The 20225-nt window shown below is 40.5% G+C and overlaps 1 protein-coding gene across 2 annotated transcripts in view; it reads right to left on the reverse strand.

The window, feature by feature from the left end:
• CFAP58 (cilia and flagella associated protein 58) overlaps positions 1-19554 on the reverse strand; it is a 120077-nt gene extending 100523 nt beyond the window's left edge. For both annotated transcript variants that reach the window (XM_066355077.1, XM_066355079.1), the window contains exons 1-5: positions 19466-19554; positions 7859-8140; positions 5220-5368; positions 2455-2611; positions 1354-1548 (exon numbers count right to left, since the gene is read on the reverse strand). In XM_066355077.1, coding sequence (XP_066211174.1) covers positions 1354-1548; positions 2455-2611; positions 5220-5368; positions 7859-8140; positions 19466-19474 — 792 coding nt within the window. In that variant the 5' untranslated portion in view covers positions 19475-19554. The remainder of the gene's footprint in view (positions 1-1353; positions 1549-2454; positions 2612-5219; positions 5369-7858; positions 8141-19465) is intronic.
• Between the last annotated feature and the right edge of the window lie 671 nt (positions 19555-20225).

Raw genomic sequence — 20225 nt, forward strand, 5'->3', positions numbered from 1 at the left:
AAATAAAGTAACTGACAAAGAAATGTGTTCTAATATCTATTTTTTAAATAGAAAAATGCTATATGGCTTGACAATTCTTTGGAAACTTCCTCAGAGAAAATATTTTCAAGAAATGACTTTTTTTCAATTACATGAATTGCTTCTTTAAGAAATGAGAAATGACAGACTAGAATTATTACTAAGGTACCTTAGACCAGTATTACAGGGGAAATATTATTTTAAAAAATTGGTACCTTATTTAAAGTGCATAAAGACGGAGTATGGTTTTCCCTAAACTTGAAACTTAAAAATAAACCTGTTAAGAGTAAATCATGTTATATTCACACAGTAGAACACCATCCAGCTATGCCAGTGGACACTCTATGGAGCTCTGTCCAGCAGGACTTTCGCCATGATGTAAATATTCTCTCTCTAGGTTACCCGCTATGGTATCTGCTAAGTCACGTCTGGACGTTGAGCACTTGAAATGGTAGTGCAATCCCAGGAACTGAATTTTTAATTTTATTTAATGTTAAATAACCAATTAAAATGGCCACACAAGGCTCAGTGGCTACCATATTGGATACTGCAGTTCTACAACCATGTGGCAACAACATGAGTAAATCTCACAGACAGAATGTGGACAAAGAAAGACGGACACAAAAGAGAACATCTTTCATGATTTCATTATTCTGTAAAGTACAAAAGCAGACAAAACTAATCTCTGCTTAGAATTTAGAACAGAGGTGACCTCTGGGGGAGAAAGTGACTGGGAGGGGACAGGAGCGCATGCCTGGGTACCGTTTCTGGGCTGGGTGCAGGTGACCGAGGGGAGAAAATTCATCAAGCAGTACACTTGTGACTTAGACACTTTTCTGTGTGTATAATACACTAATAAAAGGTTAAAAATAAATTAACCTGGTCTGGCCTGTGGTGACACAGTGGATAAAGTCTCAACATGGAACACTGAGGTCACTGGTTCAAAACCCTCGGCTTGCCCTGTCAAGGTACAGATGGGAGTTGATGCTTCTGGCTCTTTCCCCCTTCTCTCTCTCTCTCTCTCTCTCTCTCTCTCTCTCTCTCTCTCTCCCTATCTATCTCTTTCTCTCTCTCTCTCTTTCCCCTCTCTAAGATGAATAAATGAAATCTCCAAGTAATTAATTAATTAACCTGTTGGAGCTGGAAGAAGAGTGAGAGAGAGGACACATACCTAGCTATGAGAGTCATTCAAACTGCTAAGTGTCAAGTTACCAATATCTACAGTGAAGGGAGTTTGCTGCTTTCCAAAGAAAATACAAAATGCCCCAACGGACCAGGTGCAAAGGCACCCTTCCGGTTCTCTCGAGGACCTCCGTGCTGCCCGCAGCCACGCACCTTCTGCTCCTTCAGCTGCTGCTCCAGCTTCTGCAGCTCCTCCTTGCTCTTGTGCATGTACTGCTGCAGCGCCTTGATTTCCGTCTGCCGGGTGTCCATGTCCGTCTGAATCTGCTTGAGCTCTTTCTCTAGCTTTTCCTTCTTCCGAGTCTCCCTCAAAGCTTCATTCTGACGTTGCTCAATTTCTTGTTGGAACTACAGGCACAGAAAGAACAGGGAGAAAAGAGATGGACCCCTCCCCAGGTCAGGTCTCCACCAGCCCAGCCCCTCCCTCACTCAGATCCTTCATTTCCAGGGCAGTTGTGTTGTAGTAGCATTTCCCCTGTAGGATAGTCACCTTCAAACCCCAATGTAAAAACTTTTCAAGAATATTCTGCTTGGTTTTTTAGAGCTTTGACACTAAACATCCACCCTGATGTTGAAAACAAATTCACCAAGGAGGTATAAAATGCAATTAAATATGGAAGCCCAGAATCCAGAGAAGTTAAACATGGAAGGAATTCATCTGATTTTCCACTGATGGAAACTAAATAAAATGTAGGCAAATATCCTAAATATGAAATTGCTTTTTACATGAGTAATGGATATTGCTAAAGGGAGCTCTATAGTTCTATCATGACGTCCAAATTCTATGAAAGGCCTTTCTCTTATTTCATGTTCAAATGAGTCCCGTGTTTTTCTCCTAGAGACAGGACTTCCGGCTTAACATAGAAGTGTTCGGAAGGGTTCAGTTAGGTGGCTTCCTTACAGTGGAAAAGGGTTAGGGGAACTACTTTCACCATCCCCAGATGCAGGGCACCCTGGCCTTCACTGGGGACACCTTCTTGGGCCAGAATTGTAAGCAGTGCCCTGCCTTAGTGACTTCTTGGAGAATGCTGGGAAGAGTGACCTCAGTGACTTCTTGGAGAATGCTGGGAAGAGTGACCTCAATAAAACTGCTCTTGCAAGAACAAACGAGAGAAACAAGCAGAACAGTGGACGCTTCTTTTAGGCTGCAGGGGTAATGTGAGAAAGGGAAACTGGGGAAGGACAAAACATCCTTCTGGGAGGCACTGTCCTTTCCTCACCCGCCCCCCCCCCCCCCCCCCCCGCAGAGCTGACCTGATTGATGACGTGCTCCGCCTCTTCCCTGCCTCGCTCCATTTCCTGCTGCTGTTCCGCGGTCTGTGCTAAGGACTCTCGCAATTTCACCACCTCTGACAGAAGCTGGTCTCGCTCCTTTGTCACTTCTTCTTTGAACTTCAATAAATCTCGAATACTAAAAAAAACATAGGAGTCAGACTAACTGGCCATCTGCTCAGGAGGCCTTCTTAGCGTCCTCTGAGCTCATCTCATGGGAAAGACTCCAGATCGAGATGAACACTATTCAGGTATGACAGGGAAGGATCTTTACACCCTGACATGGGAGTTGTTTGTGAGTTGTTAACTGAAGAGGATGTGACAGTAATAACATGCATAATATAATCCTTTTTCTTATACATATTTAAGAAAGTACAGTGTCTGCGTGTATGTGTTTTATAAGGATTTTTTTATGGAAGTCCAGAAAAATAGATACCAACTGGTAAGTTATCTCTGAAAAGTGAAATTTAGGGTGAAAGAGTTGGAGGGATGACCTTTACTCCTTAGCTTCTACACCTCTGTTTTATTTTGAATTTGTTACAATAGGACTATAACTGCTATTGTCAATTCTTGTAACTAACTCTAAGGAGATATGAATTTAGGAAATTATTTAACATATCTACTGGAGGGTTATGATCATAATTGTAAAGTCTAAAGTGAAGCAGAAACATAAGCAAATAATACACATTGCCATGTTTCTATCCATTCATCCACAGAGTGTAGTTTCTCCCAAAGAAATGCAATCCGTATCAAGTGTACCCAACAACAAAATTGGAAAAATCATTCATGATGCCAGTTTTTAGAGAGTATGTGACAATACTTGTTGATTTGAATTGTAAACCAGTTGCTTTCGCCTTTCAAAAACCATTACATGTAATTTGGCATGACTTTCTGCAGAATTAGCATTTTGAAAGTAGAAAGACTATGTCAGATATGACTTGTGCGGGAAAATTAGACTAGATCAGCGGTTCTCAACTTGTGGGTCGCGACCCCGGTGGGGGTCGAACGACCAAAACACAGGGGTCGCCATCAGCTTTAGGCAACCCCTGTGTTTTGGTCGTTCGACCCCCACCGGGGTCGCGACCCACAGGTTGAGAACCGCTGGACTAGATCAAGGCAGCATACTTTAGAGCTGAGAAAGCAGAGGCCCTTGCAGCTGACAGTCATCAAAGGACTGTTCAAAACAATAATTTGATGATGTTTATTTACCAACATCTTTGATATAACAGTAAGGAGCCCTCAAAACCACATTGAAACTCTTCTCCCGAAACAAAACCTCAAATTCTAAGGTTGCTATGAAGAGAGTAGCTATACCTGAGAGCACTGGTGAAGATAAAAATTGTGGGCTGAACAGTTTCTTCACTTTTCCTCCTCAACCATATGCCAATTCTCATTAAAATGCCTCCTAACTAAATCAGTCCCCTCACATTGCTCTTCGGTAGTTGCTCTGACTATGCTCAACTTCTTTAATAAGAAAATCGAGTCCATTATGATGGACACCACATCTTCTGTTTTTCTATTCCCTTTCCCAATACCTACACTTAGAACTATACATCAACATTGGATAAATGCATCTAGAAAGCATAAGAAACCTAAACAGCAGTTAGATTTGGTTCAAGATACCTAAGGAAGTATATGCCCATTCCCGGTTAACTCAAGGTTTTGCGTGGACTGCGAGTGCAGGGAAAAGAAGGGTGTCTTTTCTCAAGGAGTTCACAGCTTAATGGGTATAGAAGCACATCAACTAAATACTTTCAATACAACGTGCTCAGTGCCACACTGAGGTAGATGATGGGTTCTATGGAAACAGAACACAATGACTTTTCTGCTCGGTCATTGGGTCTGGGGGTAGGAAAGAAGTTGGAACAGACATTGATGGCAATGATGTTAAAGAGAGTGTTTGAGATGGGTCTTGAAGGACACATAGTTGTTTACTACGTGAAGAAGGAAAGAAAAAACACTCCTGGCATAGAAAACAACGTGTTCAAAGGTATATATAGGCGTGAGTAAGCACAGCGTTGCTGGACTTGAGTTGAGCAAACCTGACTGGGGCAGATCTACGAAGGGCCCTGAAAGACACGTTCAAGCCTTTATCCTGTGGGAATGGGGAGCTATCAGAGGGTTTGTGCTGGATACGGAAGCATGCAGGTCCAGGTTTCAGAAGCTTTAAATCCAGAGTGTGGTGGATGGTAAAGAGGGGAAGTATCTCCCTGAAGGCAAAGAGACCAGTTAGGAGTCTACTGCCACCTCCAGCCGAGAATGGGAGGTCCAAACCAAGGCAATAGCACTGGCAATAGGGAAGAGGGAAAGACAGAAGTGAGGACCGAATCAACAACATGAAGTTTTAAGGGGTGAAGGGCAACTCTGCTTTCTGGCCCAGAACCTGAGAAGTTGAAAAGATGGTGATGCCACTAATTGTTGGGGAGGGGAAGGGTATGGGAGAAGCTGGAAATCTGGGCAAGAAGGCAGCCAGTTCCATTCCACATACATTTGAGAGAAATAAATCTAAAAGCTTTTTCCATTTTAAACCGTTGTACTATTCTCATACACCCAGAAGCTTAATATAACCACAAACTAGGAGTTCTTGGGTGTGGAGAAAAGCAGTATTAAAAAGAAAAAATAGTAATAGAAAACAATCTCCAGGAAACCAGCAAAGAAAGTCTCGTATCATGTTCAAGGGGACACAGGGAAAACCCAGGCTGTCTGTTGAAGCAAGTCCAACATACATCAAGAAGGCTATGACCTACTTGCTATCCTGGTCCATTGTCAGTCCAGACCCTTGCTCGACTAGTTTGGTTAGGTTCGCTATTTCCTCTTTCAGGATAAGAATCGTCTCCTTTGCCTTCTGTTCTTTATCATAGGCTGTGTCCACCATCTTCCAGGCCTTTTCCATTTCCTAGATGGACCACAGGACATCAATGAGAAAAACCAAACTAGATTCCAGATGTAAGGTAACCTGAGTAAACATAATAATAGAACAACTACAATGTAGTAATCATTTACGGAGAAAGAATAGTATATAGTATACATTATGTATTACAATGATATTGACTTACTGAATTATTCAACCTGAGCTAGCCAATACAGAACACCAGTGTCTAGGTGGGTCTTGGGAAAGGGTATATTGATATTTTGTGTGTGTAGGTGAGTGTGGCTACAAAGCTCACATACTGCAAGGGTTGCTATACCTAGGAGGATATTTTTAATTAAAGTGTTAAGATAGGTTTACAAAACTAAAAATGAAAGTTTATGTGCTTTCCAGGTCCAGATTTTTTTAAATAAGCTTTATTACATAAGGAATGATCTTAGATCCATGCCCTAAATTTGAAGCTCTTGCTAGACTCTAAATAAAATATATTTTTTTGTTCTTAGGTCCAAAGTAAACTCCTGATGGCCATGTGAGCTTTAAAACAATTCATAGAAAAGTGGTCTTTGCTGTTACCTAATTGTACACAGCAGCCCTGACAATTCCCATTTCTAGAAACTCAAGCCCAGACCCTCTCATCAAATGCTTATGGAGGAAAAATAAAACCCCTAGCAGGGAATGGGAACAATGACTTATGTAGCTTTGCCTTCCTTACTATTATAAAGTGAAATGTTGAATATTAACATAAATACTAAAAGTGAATTACAGCTATTCAAATAAATGAACAATGCACAGTAAATATTGCACGAGCTTTGTCTTTTCCCTGTCTCTTAATTTTCTTGCAAAATTCTATCCAGTATAAATCCTTCATACAGGCAAGAACCTATTAGCTTCAGGTAAAAATATGCCAATTTCATGTTGACAAGAATGAAATGGTGGTAGAAAGTATTTAATTAAAGAAATTCATACTATAACAATCTAGAGAGATGACTCTTGGGTAACTACAACATATAAGTCAGTGAGTCAAAGCAAACTGTCAGTTTATGGGACATGTATTTCTGTAACAACCATATATACTATTTTTAGCAAAACACATGAAGGACATTTAAAAGAAAATACGATTATATGAAGATCTGTTCAAAGCAACTACACCAATTAGATTTTTATTAATTTATGTCTTTCATTTCCAGTTTTTAAATTTATAATAAAAAGTGTGGTATTTTTTCCTCATAATAAAATTAATTAAAGCCTTCTTTATGTTGATTTTTCAGCAAAGAGAAGAAAATGGCAATAGGGAGAAAATAACAGTTCAAAAAATGTCATTTCTGAGAAAATGTCATATTTTGCACAGGTCTTAGAAATGTATTTGAATTGGCTAAAATTTAATTGGATGATATCAAGGGAATTATCATAAAAGTATAATTTGTTCTCAACACTAGGGTTTTAATTATAAATTAAGATGTCTTAACCTCTGATCACCCTAAAATCAACAAGGAACACTTATGTTTTATCATCAGAATAATGTCATACACTTGAGGATGGAAAAAGAAGGTGTAAGACAAAGCCAGACTGAATCCCTATTTTCCCACTATGAGGAACTGGGAGGTCAAGGCAGAAGCAAAGAGATGCTAAGAAAAAGTATCAAAAAAATTTCTATCTGGGTAGTCCCAAGGTAATATCTCCGAAAACACTTTCAAAAAACAGGAATAGGCCCTGGCCGGTTGGCTCAGCGGTAGAGCGTCGGCCTAGCGTGCGGAGGACCCGGGTTCGATTCCCGGCCAGGGCACATAGGAGAAGCGCCCATTTGCCTCTCCACCCCTCCGCCGCGCTTTCCTCTCTGTCTCTCTCTTCCCCTCCCGCAGCCGAGGCTCCATTGGAGCAAAGATGGCCCGGGCGCTGGGGATGGCTCTGTGGCCTCTGCCTCAGATGCTAGAGTGGCTCTGGTCGCAATATGGCGACGCCCAGGATGGGCAGAGCATCGCCCCCTGGTGGGCAGAGCGTCGCCCCATGGTGGGCGTGCCGGGTGGATCCCGGTCGGGCGCATGCGGGAGTCTGTCTGACTGTCTCTCCCTGTTTCCAGCTTCAGAAAAATGAAAAAAAAAAAAAACCAAAAAAAAAAAAAAAAAAAAAAAACAGGAATATGAAAATATCTTTAACAAGCTATCATCATGAGATATTTCATTACTACTCCTCTTGTATCAAACAAACTATACTGATGAGATTCTTAATACTACACTTACTTATCTCTAATTCTTTTTGCTAACCCATTATTTTTTAGAAGCCAAGCCAGTAAGGTTTGACATTATTTTATGAATAGTGAAACTCACCCAGGCTAATTATTTTCTTTGAAAATGAACATTTTTCCCTAGGCTTAATGAATATATAAATCATGTACATTTTAACATAATAACTCATTTACTACCAGCCCAGAGTTGTCAATATGATGAAACGATAATGTTTTAAATATAGGATGAAGTTATGGCAGCTCTCCATTGAGGCCATTTCTAGATCATCACTGACCTTTTTCAAGGATGCAATGGTGGTCTGGTCATCCTGAGAGAGCTTCAGGGCAGTGGCGACCTTCGCGGAATTGACCACAATCTCTGCATTTAGCTCTCTGCATTTGGCCATCAGACGCTTTTCATTCTCATAAGACTTTTTCATGACAGCATGAAGCTTCTCATATTCAATTCTAAATTTCTCCAGACTTCTGTCTCCTGCAAGTTCATTGAGGACCTCCTGAAAATCCTTTTCAATTTCTTCAAATGCAACTTCTTCCACCACTGGTTTTTCACCCTTTTCCTGTACAGACAAGCAGGGATGAAAATGAGCTTTGCAACATTGACACCATGGCTATACAGGAACTATTGCTAACATCCACGAATAAAAGATTTTCGGACAAGCAAGTCAAAAGCCACTGGCAATCAGAACATTTAAAACTATATTTGGAAGGGAATAACTGATATATATATCATCCCCTGGCTATATATATATATATATATATATATATATATATATATATATATGTAAATTGTGTGTGTGTGTACATTTCCTACCACATGGTGTTGTTATGGATTAGATTAAATGGGATAATTCATGTTCAACACTTAGCCAAGTGCCTGGCAAGCAATAGGTGCTCAATAAATTTTGATAGCTGTTATGATTATTCCAAGCCCTGGTATCTTTTCATTTCATCCTACTTCTTACTGTACCCAGAATCACAGAGAGAACCCATGGCACATTGAGGTCAGACATAGGGAGATCTTAGTATAAGTACCATGAAATCACACATACTCACAGTAAAACCCATCAGAAACATGGAATAGTCTCCTAACAGATATTCCATCATTGTTAATCCTCTAAAAAAATTTGGCAAGGTCATCTCCACAAGTACAGTGTGTCTGTAAAGTCATGGTGCACTTTTGACTGGTCACAGGAAAGCAACAAAAGACAGTAGAAATATGAAATCTGCACCAAATATATAAAAGGAAAACCCTTCCAGTTTCTGTAGGATGATGTGGCAGCATGTACGCATGTGCAGATGATGACGTAACAACGTGTATATAGCAGAGCAGCTCACGGCCATGCCAGTCGAGATGTGGACAGTGCAGAGGAAATTTCAGTGTGTTCTGTGGCTTGCTAAATTCAAATCCATGACCAAAGTGCAACATGAATATCGGCATGTTTATAACGAAGCGCCACCACATAGGAATAACATTACTCGGTGGGATAAGCAGTTGAAGGAAACCAGCAGTTTGGTGGAGAAACCCCATCTGGTAGGCCATCAGTCAGTGACGAGTCTGTAGAGGCCATACAGAATAGCTACCTAAGGAGCCCTAAAAAATCTGTGCGTGAGCCCACATCAAACTGCACTGAATAGGTATGAAACTGGGAGAGTTTTCCTTTTATTTGGTGCAGATTTCACATTTCTATCATCTTCTGTTGCTTTCCTGTGACTGGTCAAAAGTACACCATGACTTTACAGACACACTGTATATTAAAATGCCCTCTGTGCAACGCTCATGGGCTTTTTCTGCATATGCTTTCTGTGATTAGCTAGACAACAAGTCTTTTAAAACTATAAGCCCAGACATGCAAATGTAATTCAAGCAAGTCTGGCTATGACTTAGATGAGAACCCAGGAATTAGTAATACAAGAATTCTTATTTCCCTACTGTTTGGGTAGAATTGTGTCCCCCACAAAGTTATGTTGAAGCTCTAACCCCCATACTTGTGAATGTGACCTTATTTGGAAGTAGAGTCACTGCATATATAATTAGTTAAGTAGGGTGGGTCCTAATACAATATTACTGGTGTCCTTATAAAGGGGGAGATTATGACCAAACTTATTGGGGTAATCATTTTGCAATATATAAATGTATCAAATCATTATATTGTACACCTAATACAATGTTACATGTCAATTATATCTCAATAAAAAGCAGTGAGGGGTGTAGACTGGGACATAGACACACACACACAGGAAAACACTGAGTAGATTAGACTGATGCAGCTCCAAGCCAAGGAAAGGTAAGGATTGCCAGCTACCGCTGAAGCTAGGAAGAATCAAGGAAGGATTTTACTCATTCTCAGAAGGAACATGACCCTGCCAACACCTTAATCTCAGACTTCTAGCCTCCAGAACTGTGAGACAATAACTTTTTGCTGTTTAAGCCACCCAGTTTGTGGCACGGTGTTATGGCTGCCCTAGCAAACTAATGCATCCATTTCTTGTAAGACACAGCACAATAATAAAAAAAGAATGGGTATGGTTAATATTCATCTATTCAGCAAATGTTTATTAAACATCTGCTATATGGAAGTTGAAATGATGGAGCCTATAGGAGATAGCAAGAAAAAGAACAAAACACCCTCCCATGGGGAATTTATACATTAATAGTTGATGGGCTATGTTTTCAGATAATGGAAGTATAAAATTTGATACCTGCCATAAAATAGATCCAAATTTTACAAGGACCTATACAAAGATAGAATTATTTCCAGCAGCAAGAATTAGAGCAAATTTCATAAAGGAATTAGCATTTGAGCAGGCCCAGAAAGGAGAGTGGAATCTTCACAGGTTCATATGGAGAGAAAGGGCATTTCTGGCAGATGGCAAAGCATGAGCAAAGGTTCAGGGCCAGGCAAGTGTCTAGGATTTGAGACAGGTTAAGAAGCTCAAGTTGGATGGGAAGATGGCAGCAGAGTAGGCGGATGCACAGACGCCCAGCTCTCACCACCAAACTGGAATACAAATCAATTTAGGAAAAATCAGCATGAAAAACCAACTCTGGACTACAAGAACAGCTCTCAAAAACCAAGGAGCAAAGAAGAAGCCACAACAAACCTGGTAGGAAGCGCCTGAATCTCCTCTGCTTACAGGAATGGAGGGGTGGGGGAGGCTGAGAGCCCAGAGGGGATCTCACCCAAGGGAAAAGAGCAGAAAATACTGCTCACAGCCTGGCGACCAGGAAGCGAGGTGTGTTGAAAAGACCAGCTTATCTCCCAAGTGGAAAGGACAGGGAGAGGAACAGACTGTGAGGGGCTAAGGAATGCAGGAAACGAACTAAAAAAGCTGACTCATCCATGCTGGAAGCGGCCATAGCTGGGGGAGGGACTGAACCTTCCACAAAATAGTACTGAATTGCTTCCAGATCAGAGATCTGCGGACATCTCTCCAGCTCCAATCAGCGCAACAAGACACACCTGAAAACAAGAATTGGGGAGGAGGGGCAGTAACTCAGGTCTCCATGGAGATCTGAAATACACCTCCCCCTACTGAAGCTGAGAAAACACCCTGCCCCCAGAGAGATTAGTTGGCTGAAGAGGCCTTCAGAGTCTCAGGTTACACCCATCGCATTCCTGGATACACTTTCAAGGAAGCCCCCTGCTGAGATCAATAAACAAGACTATCACCTGTTAAGAAAACAAACAAATCAAGACTTCAAAGCTGCCCAAATCCGAAAGTGGATTACAAATAATAGCTGATACCAACCCAAGAAGACCTAGAAATGACACAACTGAAAACTGGAGGCAGACAACACCAAGCCTAGACTCAACCAACTCTACAAATAAAACACCCAAACACAATTAGAAGACAAAAAAGTGCAATCCAAATGAAACCACAAGAGATACCTTCAGGAGATGAACTGAGTGATATGGAAATAATCAAACTTCCAGATGCGGAGTTCAAAATAATGATTGTAAGGATGCTTAGGGATCTTAGAACAACAATGGATGGTCATTATGAACACCTAAATAAAGAAATAGCAAGTATAAAAAAGAATCAGTTGGAGATGACAAATACAATATCAGAAATAAAGACCACAATGGAAGGAATTAAAAACAGGATAGATAGAGCTGAGGATCGAATCGGCGAGTTGGAGGACAACTGGAATGAAGGCATGAAAGCAGAGAAGAAAAAAGAAAAGAGACTCAAAAAGTCTGAGGAAACTCTTAGAGAGCTCTGTGACAACATGAAGAGAAATAACATCTGCATCATAGGGGTTCCTGAATAAGAAGAAAAAAACAAGGGATAGAGACTTTGTTCAATCATATCATAGCTGAAAACTTCCCTAAATTAATGCAGGAGAAACTCTCACAAGTTCAAAAAGCACAGAGGACTCCATTAAAGAGAAACCCAAAGAAACCTACACCAAGACACATCATAATTAAAATACCAAAGCTAAGTGATAATGAGAAAATATTAAAAGCTGCAAGAGAAAAAAAAGTTATCACCTACAAAGGAGCCCCCATAAGGATGACATCCGACTTCTCAACAGAAACACTTGAGGCCAGAGGGGAATGGCAAGAAATATTCAAAGTAATGCAGAACAAGAACCTACACCCAAGACTACTTTATCCAGCAAAGCTATCATTTAAAATCGAAGGAGAAATAAAAAGCTTCCCAGACAAAAAACAACTCAAGGAATTCATTACAACCAAACCAATGCTGCAGGAAATGTTAAGGGGCCTATTGTAAACAGATCAAAGTCAGAAAAGAATATAGCAAAAAAGGAATACAGCTTTAAAGAATAAAATGGCAATAAACAACTACATATCAATAATAACCATAAATGTAAATGGATTAAATGATCCAATCAAAAGACATAGGGTAGCTGCATGGATAAGAAAACAGGACCCATACATATGCTGTCTATAAGAGACACACCTTAAAACAAAAGATACACATAGATTGAAGGTAAAAGGATGGAAAAAAACATTTCATGCAAATGGAATGAAAAAAGAGCTGGGGTAGCAATACTTATATCAGACAAATTGGACTTTAAAACAAAGGATATAGTAAGAGATTAAAAAAAACCACTACATAATGATAAAGGGAGTAATCCAACAGGAAGATATAACTATTATAAATATCTATGCACCTAATATAGGAGCACCCAAATATATAAAGCAGACTTTGATAGATTTAAAGGGTGAGATCAACATCAATACTATAATAGTAGGGGATTTCAATACTCCACTAACATCACTAGATAGATCCTCAAGAAAGAAAATTAACAAAGAAACAGCAGACTTATTGGACACACTAGATCAACTCAATTTAATAGATATCTTCAGAACCTTTCACCCTAAAGCAGCAGAATATACATTCTCATGGTACATTCTCTAGGATAGACCACATGTTAGGGCACCAAAGCGCTCTCCACAAATTTAAGAAGATTGAAATCATATCAAGCACTTTCTCCGATCACAACGGCATGAAAATAGAAATGAACCACAACAGAAAAGCTCAAAAATTCTCAAACACATGGAAACTAAATAGCAGGTTGTTAAATAATGAATGGATTAAAAATGAGATCAAAGAAGAAATAAAAAAATTCCTAGAAACAAATGACAATGAGCATACAACAACTCAAAATTTATGGGACACAGCAAAAGCAGTACTGAGAGGGAAGTTCATAGCACTACTGGCATACTTTCAGTAGCTAGAAAAAGCTCAAATAAACAACTTAACTCTGCATCTAGAAGAACTAGAAAAAGAACAGCAAGTAAAGCCCAAATGTAGTAGAAGGAAGGAAAGAATAAAGATCAGAGCAGAAATAAATGACATAGAGGCTAAAGAAACAATACAGAGGATCAATGAAACTAGGAGCTGGTTCTTTGAAAAGGTAAACAAGATCGATGAACCTTTAACTAGACTCACCAAGAAAAAGAGAGAGAGGACTCAAATAAATAAAATTAGAAATGAGAGTGGAGAAATAACAACTGACACAACAGAAATACAAAATATTGTAAGAAAATACTATGAAGAACTGTATGCCAAAAAAATAGACAACCTAGATGAATTGGACAAATTCCTTGAAACATACAATCTTCCAGAAATCAATCTGGAAGAATCAGAAAACCTAAACAGACCGATTACACCAAATGAGATCGAAACAGTTATCAAAAAACTCCCAAAAAAGAAAAGTCCGGGGCCTGATGGCTTCACAACTGAATTCTACCAAATATTCAAAGAAGAACTAACTCCTATCCTTCTCAAACTATTTCAGAAAATTCAAGAGGAAGGAAGACTTCCAAGCTCCTTTTATGAGGCGAGCATAATTCTGACTCCAAAACCAGGCAAAGACAACACAAAGAAAGAAAATTATAGACCAATATCTCTGATGAATATAGATGCTAAAATCCTCAACAAAATATTAGCAAACCAGATCCAACAATATATGGAAAAAATCATACACCATGATAAAGTGGGATTTATTCTGGGGAGGCAAGGCTGGTACAATATTCGTAAATCAATCACTGTGATTCATCACATAAAAAAAAAGAAGGAGAAAAACCATATAATAATTTCAATAGATGCAGAAAAAGCATTTCATAAAATCCAGCACCCATTCATGATCAAAACTCTCAGCAAAGTGTGAATACAGGGAACATACCTCAACATGATAAAAAGCCATCTGTGAGAAACCCACAGCCAACATCATACTCAATGGACAAAGATTAAAAGCAATACCCTTAAGATCAGGAACAAGGCAGGGGTGCCCCCTTTCACCACTCTTATTTAACATAGTCCTGGAAGTCCTAGCCACAGCAATCAGACAAGAAGAAGAAATAAAAGGCATTCAAGTTGGAAAAGAAGAAGTAAAACTATCATTATTTGCAGATGATATGATATTGTATATAGAAAACCCTAAAGTCTCAGTCAAAAAAACTACTGGACCTGATAAATGAATTCAACAAAGTGGCAGGATATAAAATCAATACTCAGAAATCAGAGGCATTTTTATACACCAACAATGAACAGTCAGAAAGAGAAATTAAGGAAACAATCCCCTTCACAATTACAACCAAAAAAATAAAGTACCTAGGAGTAACATTAACCAAGGAGACTAAAGACTTGTACTTGGAAAATTACAAAGCATTGATAAAAGAAATCAAGGAAGATACAAACAACTGGAAGCATATACCGTGCTCATGGTTAGGAAGAATAAACATCATTAAAATGTCTGTATTACCCAAATCAATCTATAAATTCAATGCAATACCAATTAAAATACCAATGACATACTTCAAAGATATAGATCACATATTCCAAAAATTTATATGGAACCAAAAAAGAACACGAATAGCCTCAGCAATCTTAAAAAAGAAGAATAAAGTGGGAGGTATCACACTTCCTGATATCAAGTTATACTACAAGGCCATTGTACTCAAAACAGCCTGGTGCTGGCATAAGAACAGGCATATAGATCAATGGAACAGAACAGAGAACCCAGAAATAAACCCACAATTCTATGGACAACTGATATTTGACAAAGGAGGTAAGGAAATACAATGGAGTAAAGACAGCCTCTTTAACAAATGGTGTTGGGAAAATTGGACAGCTACCTGCAAAAAAATGAAACTAGATCACCAGCTTACACCACTCACAAAAATAAACTCAAAATGGATAAAAGACTTAAATGTAAGCCTTAAAACTATAGGCATATTAGAAGAAAACATAGGCAGTAAGCTCTCTGACATCTCTTGGAGCAATATATTTGCTGATTTATCTCCACGGGGAAGTGAAATAAAAGACAGGATAAACAAATGGGATTATATCAAACTAAAAAGCTTTTGCACAGCTAAAGACAACAAGAACAGAATAAAAAGACAAACTACACAATGGGAGAACATATTTGACAATACGTCTGATACGGGGTTAATAACCAAAATTTATAAAGAACTTGTAAAACTTAATACCAGGAAGACAAACAATCCAATCCAAAAATGGGCAAAAGAAATGAATAGACACTTCTCCAAAGAGGACATACAGATGGCCAATAGGCATATAAAAAAATTCTCAACATCACTAATCATTAGAGAAATGCAAATTAAAACCACAATGAGCTATCACCTCACACCAGCCAGAATGGCGCTCATCAACAAAACAACACAGAATAAGTGCTGGCGAGGATGTGGAGAAAAGGGAACCCTCCTGCACTGCTGGTGGGAATGCAGACTGGTGCAGCCACTGTGGAAAACAGTATGGAGATTCCTCAAAAATTAAAAATCGAACTGCCTTTTGACCCAGCTATCCCACTGTTAGGAATATACCCCAAGAACATCATAGCATTGTATGAAAAGAAGAAATGCACCCCCATGTTTATGGCAGCATTGTTCACAATAGCGAAGATCTGGAAACAGCCCAAGTGTCCGTCAGAGGACGAGTGGATAAAAAAGCTTTGGTACATATATACTATGGAATACTACTCAGCCATAAGAAATGATGACATCGGATCATTTACAATAACATGGATGGACCTTGATAACATTATACAGAGTGAAATAAGTAAATCAGAAAAATACTAAGAACTATATGAATCCGTACATAGATGAGACATAAAAATGAGACTCAGAGACATGAACAAGAATGTGATGGCAACGGGGGTGGGGGTTTGGGGGAGGGGGGATGGGGCAAGGAAGGAGAGAGGGGTGGGGGAGGGGAGGGGCACAAAGAAAACCAGATAGAAGGTGACAGAAGACAATTTGACTTTGGGGGAGGGGTATACAGCACAATCAAATGTCAAAATAATCTGGAGATGTTTTCTCTCAACATATGTACCCTGATTTATCAATGTCACTGCATTAAATTTAATAAATAAATTTTTAAAAAAAAAATAAAAGAAGAAGAAGCTCAAGTTGTCTGACCAGGTAGTGGTGCAGTGCATAGAGCATCAGACTGGGATGTGGACAGTGGCATAGCGAACATAACTGCTGCCCGAGGCAAACATAACTGGCGCCCGAGGCACAACACTTTATTTGCACCCCCCTACCCCTAACTAGGCTTCTACTATGCTTTTCTTGTTTGTCTTGGAGACCATTTGGCGCCCCTCTGTGAGTGGCGCCCGGGGCATGATAGACCCCCTTGCTCCCCTCCCTCACTACGCCACTGGACATGGAGGACCCAAGTTCAAAACCCCGAGGTCGCCGGCTTGAGTGCAGGCTCATCTGGTTTGAGCAAGGCTCACCAGCTTGAGCCCAAGGTCGCTGGCTTGAGCAAGGGGTCACTGGCTCTGCTGGAGCCTCCCAGTCAAGGCACATATGAGAAAGCAATCAATGAACAACTAAGGTGCCGCAACGATGCTTGTCATCTCTCTCCCTTCCTGTCTGTCTATCCCTATCTATCCATCTCTCTGTCTCTCTCTCTTTCTCTCTCTGTCACACACACACAAAAAAAAAAGAAGCTCAGGTTGCCTAAAGTGTAAGAAGTATGACAGGGATAAGGGCTTTGGCATCAAAGCTCTATTGCTAATCAAAGAAATCAACTGAGACCATTTTTAATCCTAATAATAAAGTAACCTTCAAATTCACCCTAAAGATTTAGGGCAGATAGTCTGGTTTCCCTTCTGCTTTGACAAGCCTGTCTTGCCCAACATGGGGCAAGTCTACATATTTTTGGTTTTCAAAAGTATATGTACTATTGATTAAATTTCTAAAGATGACATGCAAGGCAAAACAGAGTCCACATCTTAATATAGATATTGAGTCACATGCATATCTTTAACATTTCATGTAACAGTGTTAGTACTAATGTTAAACTCAATGGAAGTTTTCATAACTAAAAGCAGATTGTTGCAAATATCACAATATAGCAATTCCACAAAGGAGGAAAAATCATATTAAGAAAATATGGAGCTGCTGCTCTGTGCTTTTCCCTTGTTGATGCCAAACATCAGCACACATAAAAATATATCATGGCAATGTTCTCAGTTCCATCCATGGTATTAATGTTAACATTTGATCATCAGCCTAATAATTTGTTGGCATACCAGGTTTTCCCTGTACACCAAGCACTTAGCATAGAAGTGGAAACATATCAAAGAAAAAAAAGTTTTACAGAAACTTTTACTGAAAAAAAAGAGATTTGTTCTATTGCTATTTAAAAATATACTATTAAAAGCAAAGCAAAAGTTATTTCTTAGCTGTGACCAACAACCATTGGTATCAACACTGTTATGGCATCTAAAGATAACTGTTTTGGACGCATGGTTTCAACATGACCAAATCAGAGAGAAACTATGGTGCTCCTTCATTCCACACCTATCTACTGAGAGCTTGCTATCTGCCGGGCTGTGCTAGGTGCTGAGAATGCCAATTAGCGAGAAGAAGGAGAAGGAGAAGGAGAAGGAAAAGGAAAAAGAGAAAGAGAGCTGCAGTGGGAAATGAGGCTAAAGTGAAAATGAAGACATAGGAAAGCAGAGGTGAGAAAAAGTTGACTGGGATCAAGTGAGAAGAAAAATGGAAAAAATAAGGAGAGATAATGAAAGGGAAGGAAAACAGGGAAATAATATTTCATAGTATTGATATCTGGGGCTAATGTACAGAAAATGAAGAAGAATTAAATAAACCAATATGACTCGTGGGGGAGAAAAGGAGGGAATACTCAAAAACAAATAATGGGGGGGGGGGGAGAATTAGAAGGAACAGGAGGAAGAGATGAGAAGAGATATGAATGAGAGTGGGTAGTGGGGATAAGTAATGTGGCCCCAGCAGTATGGATGTAAGAGAGACGGGAGAGTGATGGAAAGCAGCGTCCAGGAAGACAGAGGGTATGAAAGAGATTGGATGATAAGGAGAAGAAACTGTTGACCACAAAAGATGGAGTTTAGACTAGTTCAGATGGAGGGAGACTAGCTATGGAGGAGATGGAATGACGAGGGGATGTGAATAGTGTAGAGAAGACAGGAGAAGTGGGGGATGATGGTGGTGACAGGAGCTGGGACCAGGGCTAGCCTCAGGGTGTGTGACTTCCTCTGCACAAGGCCTCTTGCTCAGATAGGCCCCAACCTCCAGTCAATTTACTACCCTACTGTCTGGTCTTGAAATTCTTAATAATTTTTAATAAAGGGCTCTGAATTTTCACTCTTCGTTGAGCCCCAAAATTATGTAGCTGATCCTGAATGAAACTGACCATGTGATGGGTACACCAGAGGAGAGTTCTGACGGGGTCATGAAGGTTTTGGGTAGAGCCTTGGTGAATGGAGACTATGAATGGCAAGTGATGACAGGCACTTGTGGAAGTTATAAATGAGGGTGCTAATGGACAGACAGAGGTCTTTAAAGGATTGTAGAAATGATCCCTCATCAGTGAGGCTGAAGATGGGGTGTACTACCTGTGGGGGAGTGAATAAAGGTTACAAGATCATAACACAATGGTCAGTGATACCACAGGGTAGGCAAGGGGCTGAAGAGCTTAATGAAGATGTATCACAGCAGGTGATCAGCTGATAGAGAATCATGGTGTGACAAGTGTAAAAGGATCAGTGAATAGGGGTGACAGTAGAAACCGATAAAGCCTTCTTGTAGTCCCATCAGTCAGTGAGACACCAATACATCTACGTGTATCTCTCTTGTGGCTCAAAATGGAGGATTGGATGCCTGTCAAGAATTTCCTACCGCTTTTAGCACAGGGCCAATTTAATAGTGGGGGTGGGAGTGTAATGAGGCCAGGGCCAACAGGGACAGGGAGGAAAGGTGAGGCTGTGGGTAAGGTTAGGAGGTTGATGGGTTAAAATATTGGAATCAGTGGGTATGACAGAGGATAAGTAGATAGCAGGAGGGGTACAATGGGGAGGTGTTTAGCGAGCGGCGACAAAGAGAAGGGCGCTGACTCCTGACCTCGGCCATCCTGACGCTCTCTTGGGGTGGCCTTAGAGCCTGCTGTGGAAGTCGCAGAGACTGGGCTGGAGTCTGAGGAAGGGGCTGTGCACTGCCCCCGGCGTCTAAAACCGCGCCACGTTATTTCTATTCCCCGCCGGGGGCCGCAAGTAAACACTCCGCGCGTCCTCCGATCGCCTGGCAACCGCCACGCCCACTAGGGGATTTGCGGACGTTCGAAAGAGGAGGAGCCTCTGATGCCCGCGCTCCGGCAATATCCCTCCGAGAAATTTACAAATATTTCCAAATGGGGCGGAACGAAGGAAATGAGGGTAGTGGTCTCTTTGAGAACCTAGGTGGAGTCCCAAGGTGGACGCAGAAATTAGACCAAAGAGAAAGGCTACAAGGCATGGCTGGAGGCAACCGAGGAAGAGGACGGTGGAGGAGACCAGGGAGCTGGCCAAGGAGAGCCGCAAGACGAACGCTTTCTAGGAAACAGGGATCAGAAGGTTCCGGATGAGGGAAGGACCGGCAGCCACCCTCTTCTCTCTGTGACAAAGCAACTCCGTCACTGGAACAAGAAATCGACTCAATTAGAGTCGATTCCAACGCTTAGGAAGCAGCAGTTATTGTGTGTGCAAGACAAAGGCAGGAAAAACAAAGGTAGAAAAGACACAAGCCCTCCCTTCAAAGAGTTTGGTCACTAGTGGTGAGAAAAATGGGGTGCAGAGCTCAAGACACTCGGGACAACGTAATTGGAACCACATCGTGAAAATCTGCC

This window comes from Saccopteryx leptura, chromosome 13 (genome assembly GCF_036850995.1).
Source record: "Saccopteryx leptura isolate mSacLep1 chromosome 13, mSacLep1_pri_phased_curated, whole genome shotgun sequence".
NCBI classification, from domain to species: Eukaryota; Metazoa; Chordata; class Mammalia; order Chiroptera; family Emballonuridae; genus Saccopteryx; species Saccopteryx leptura.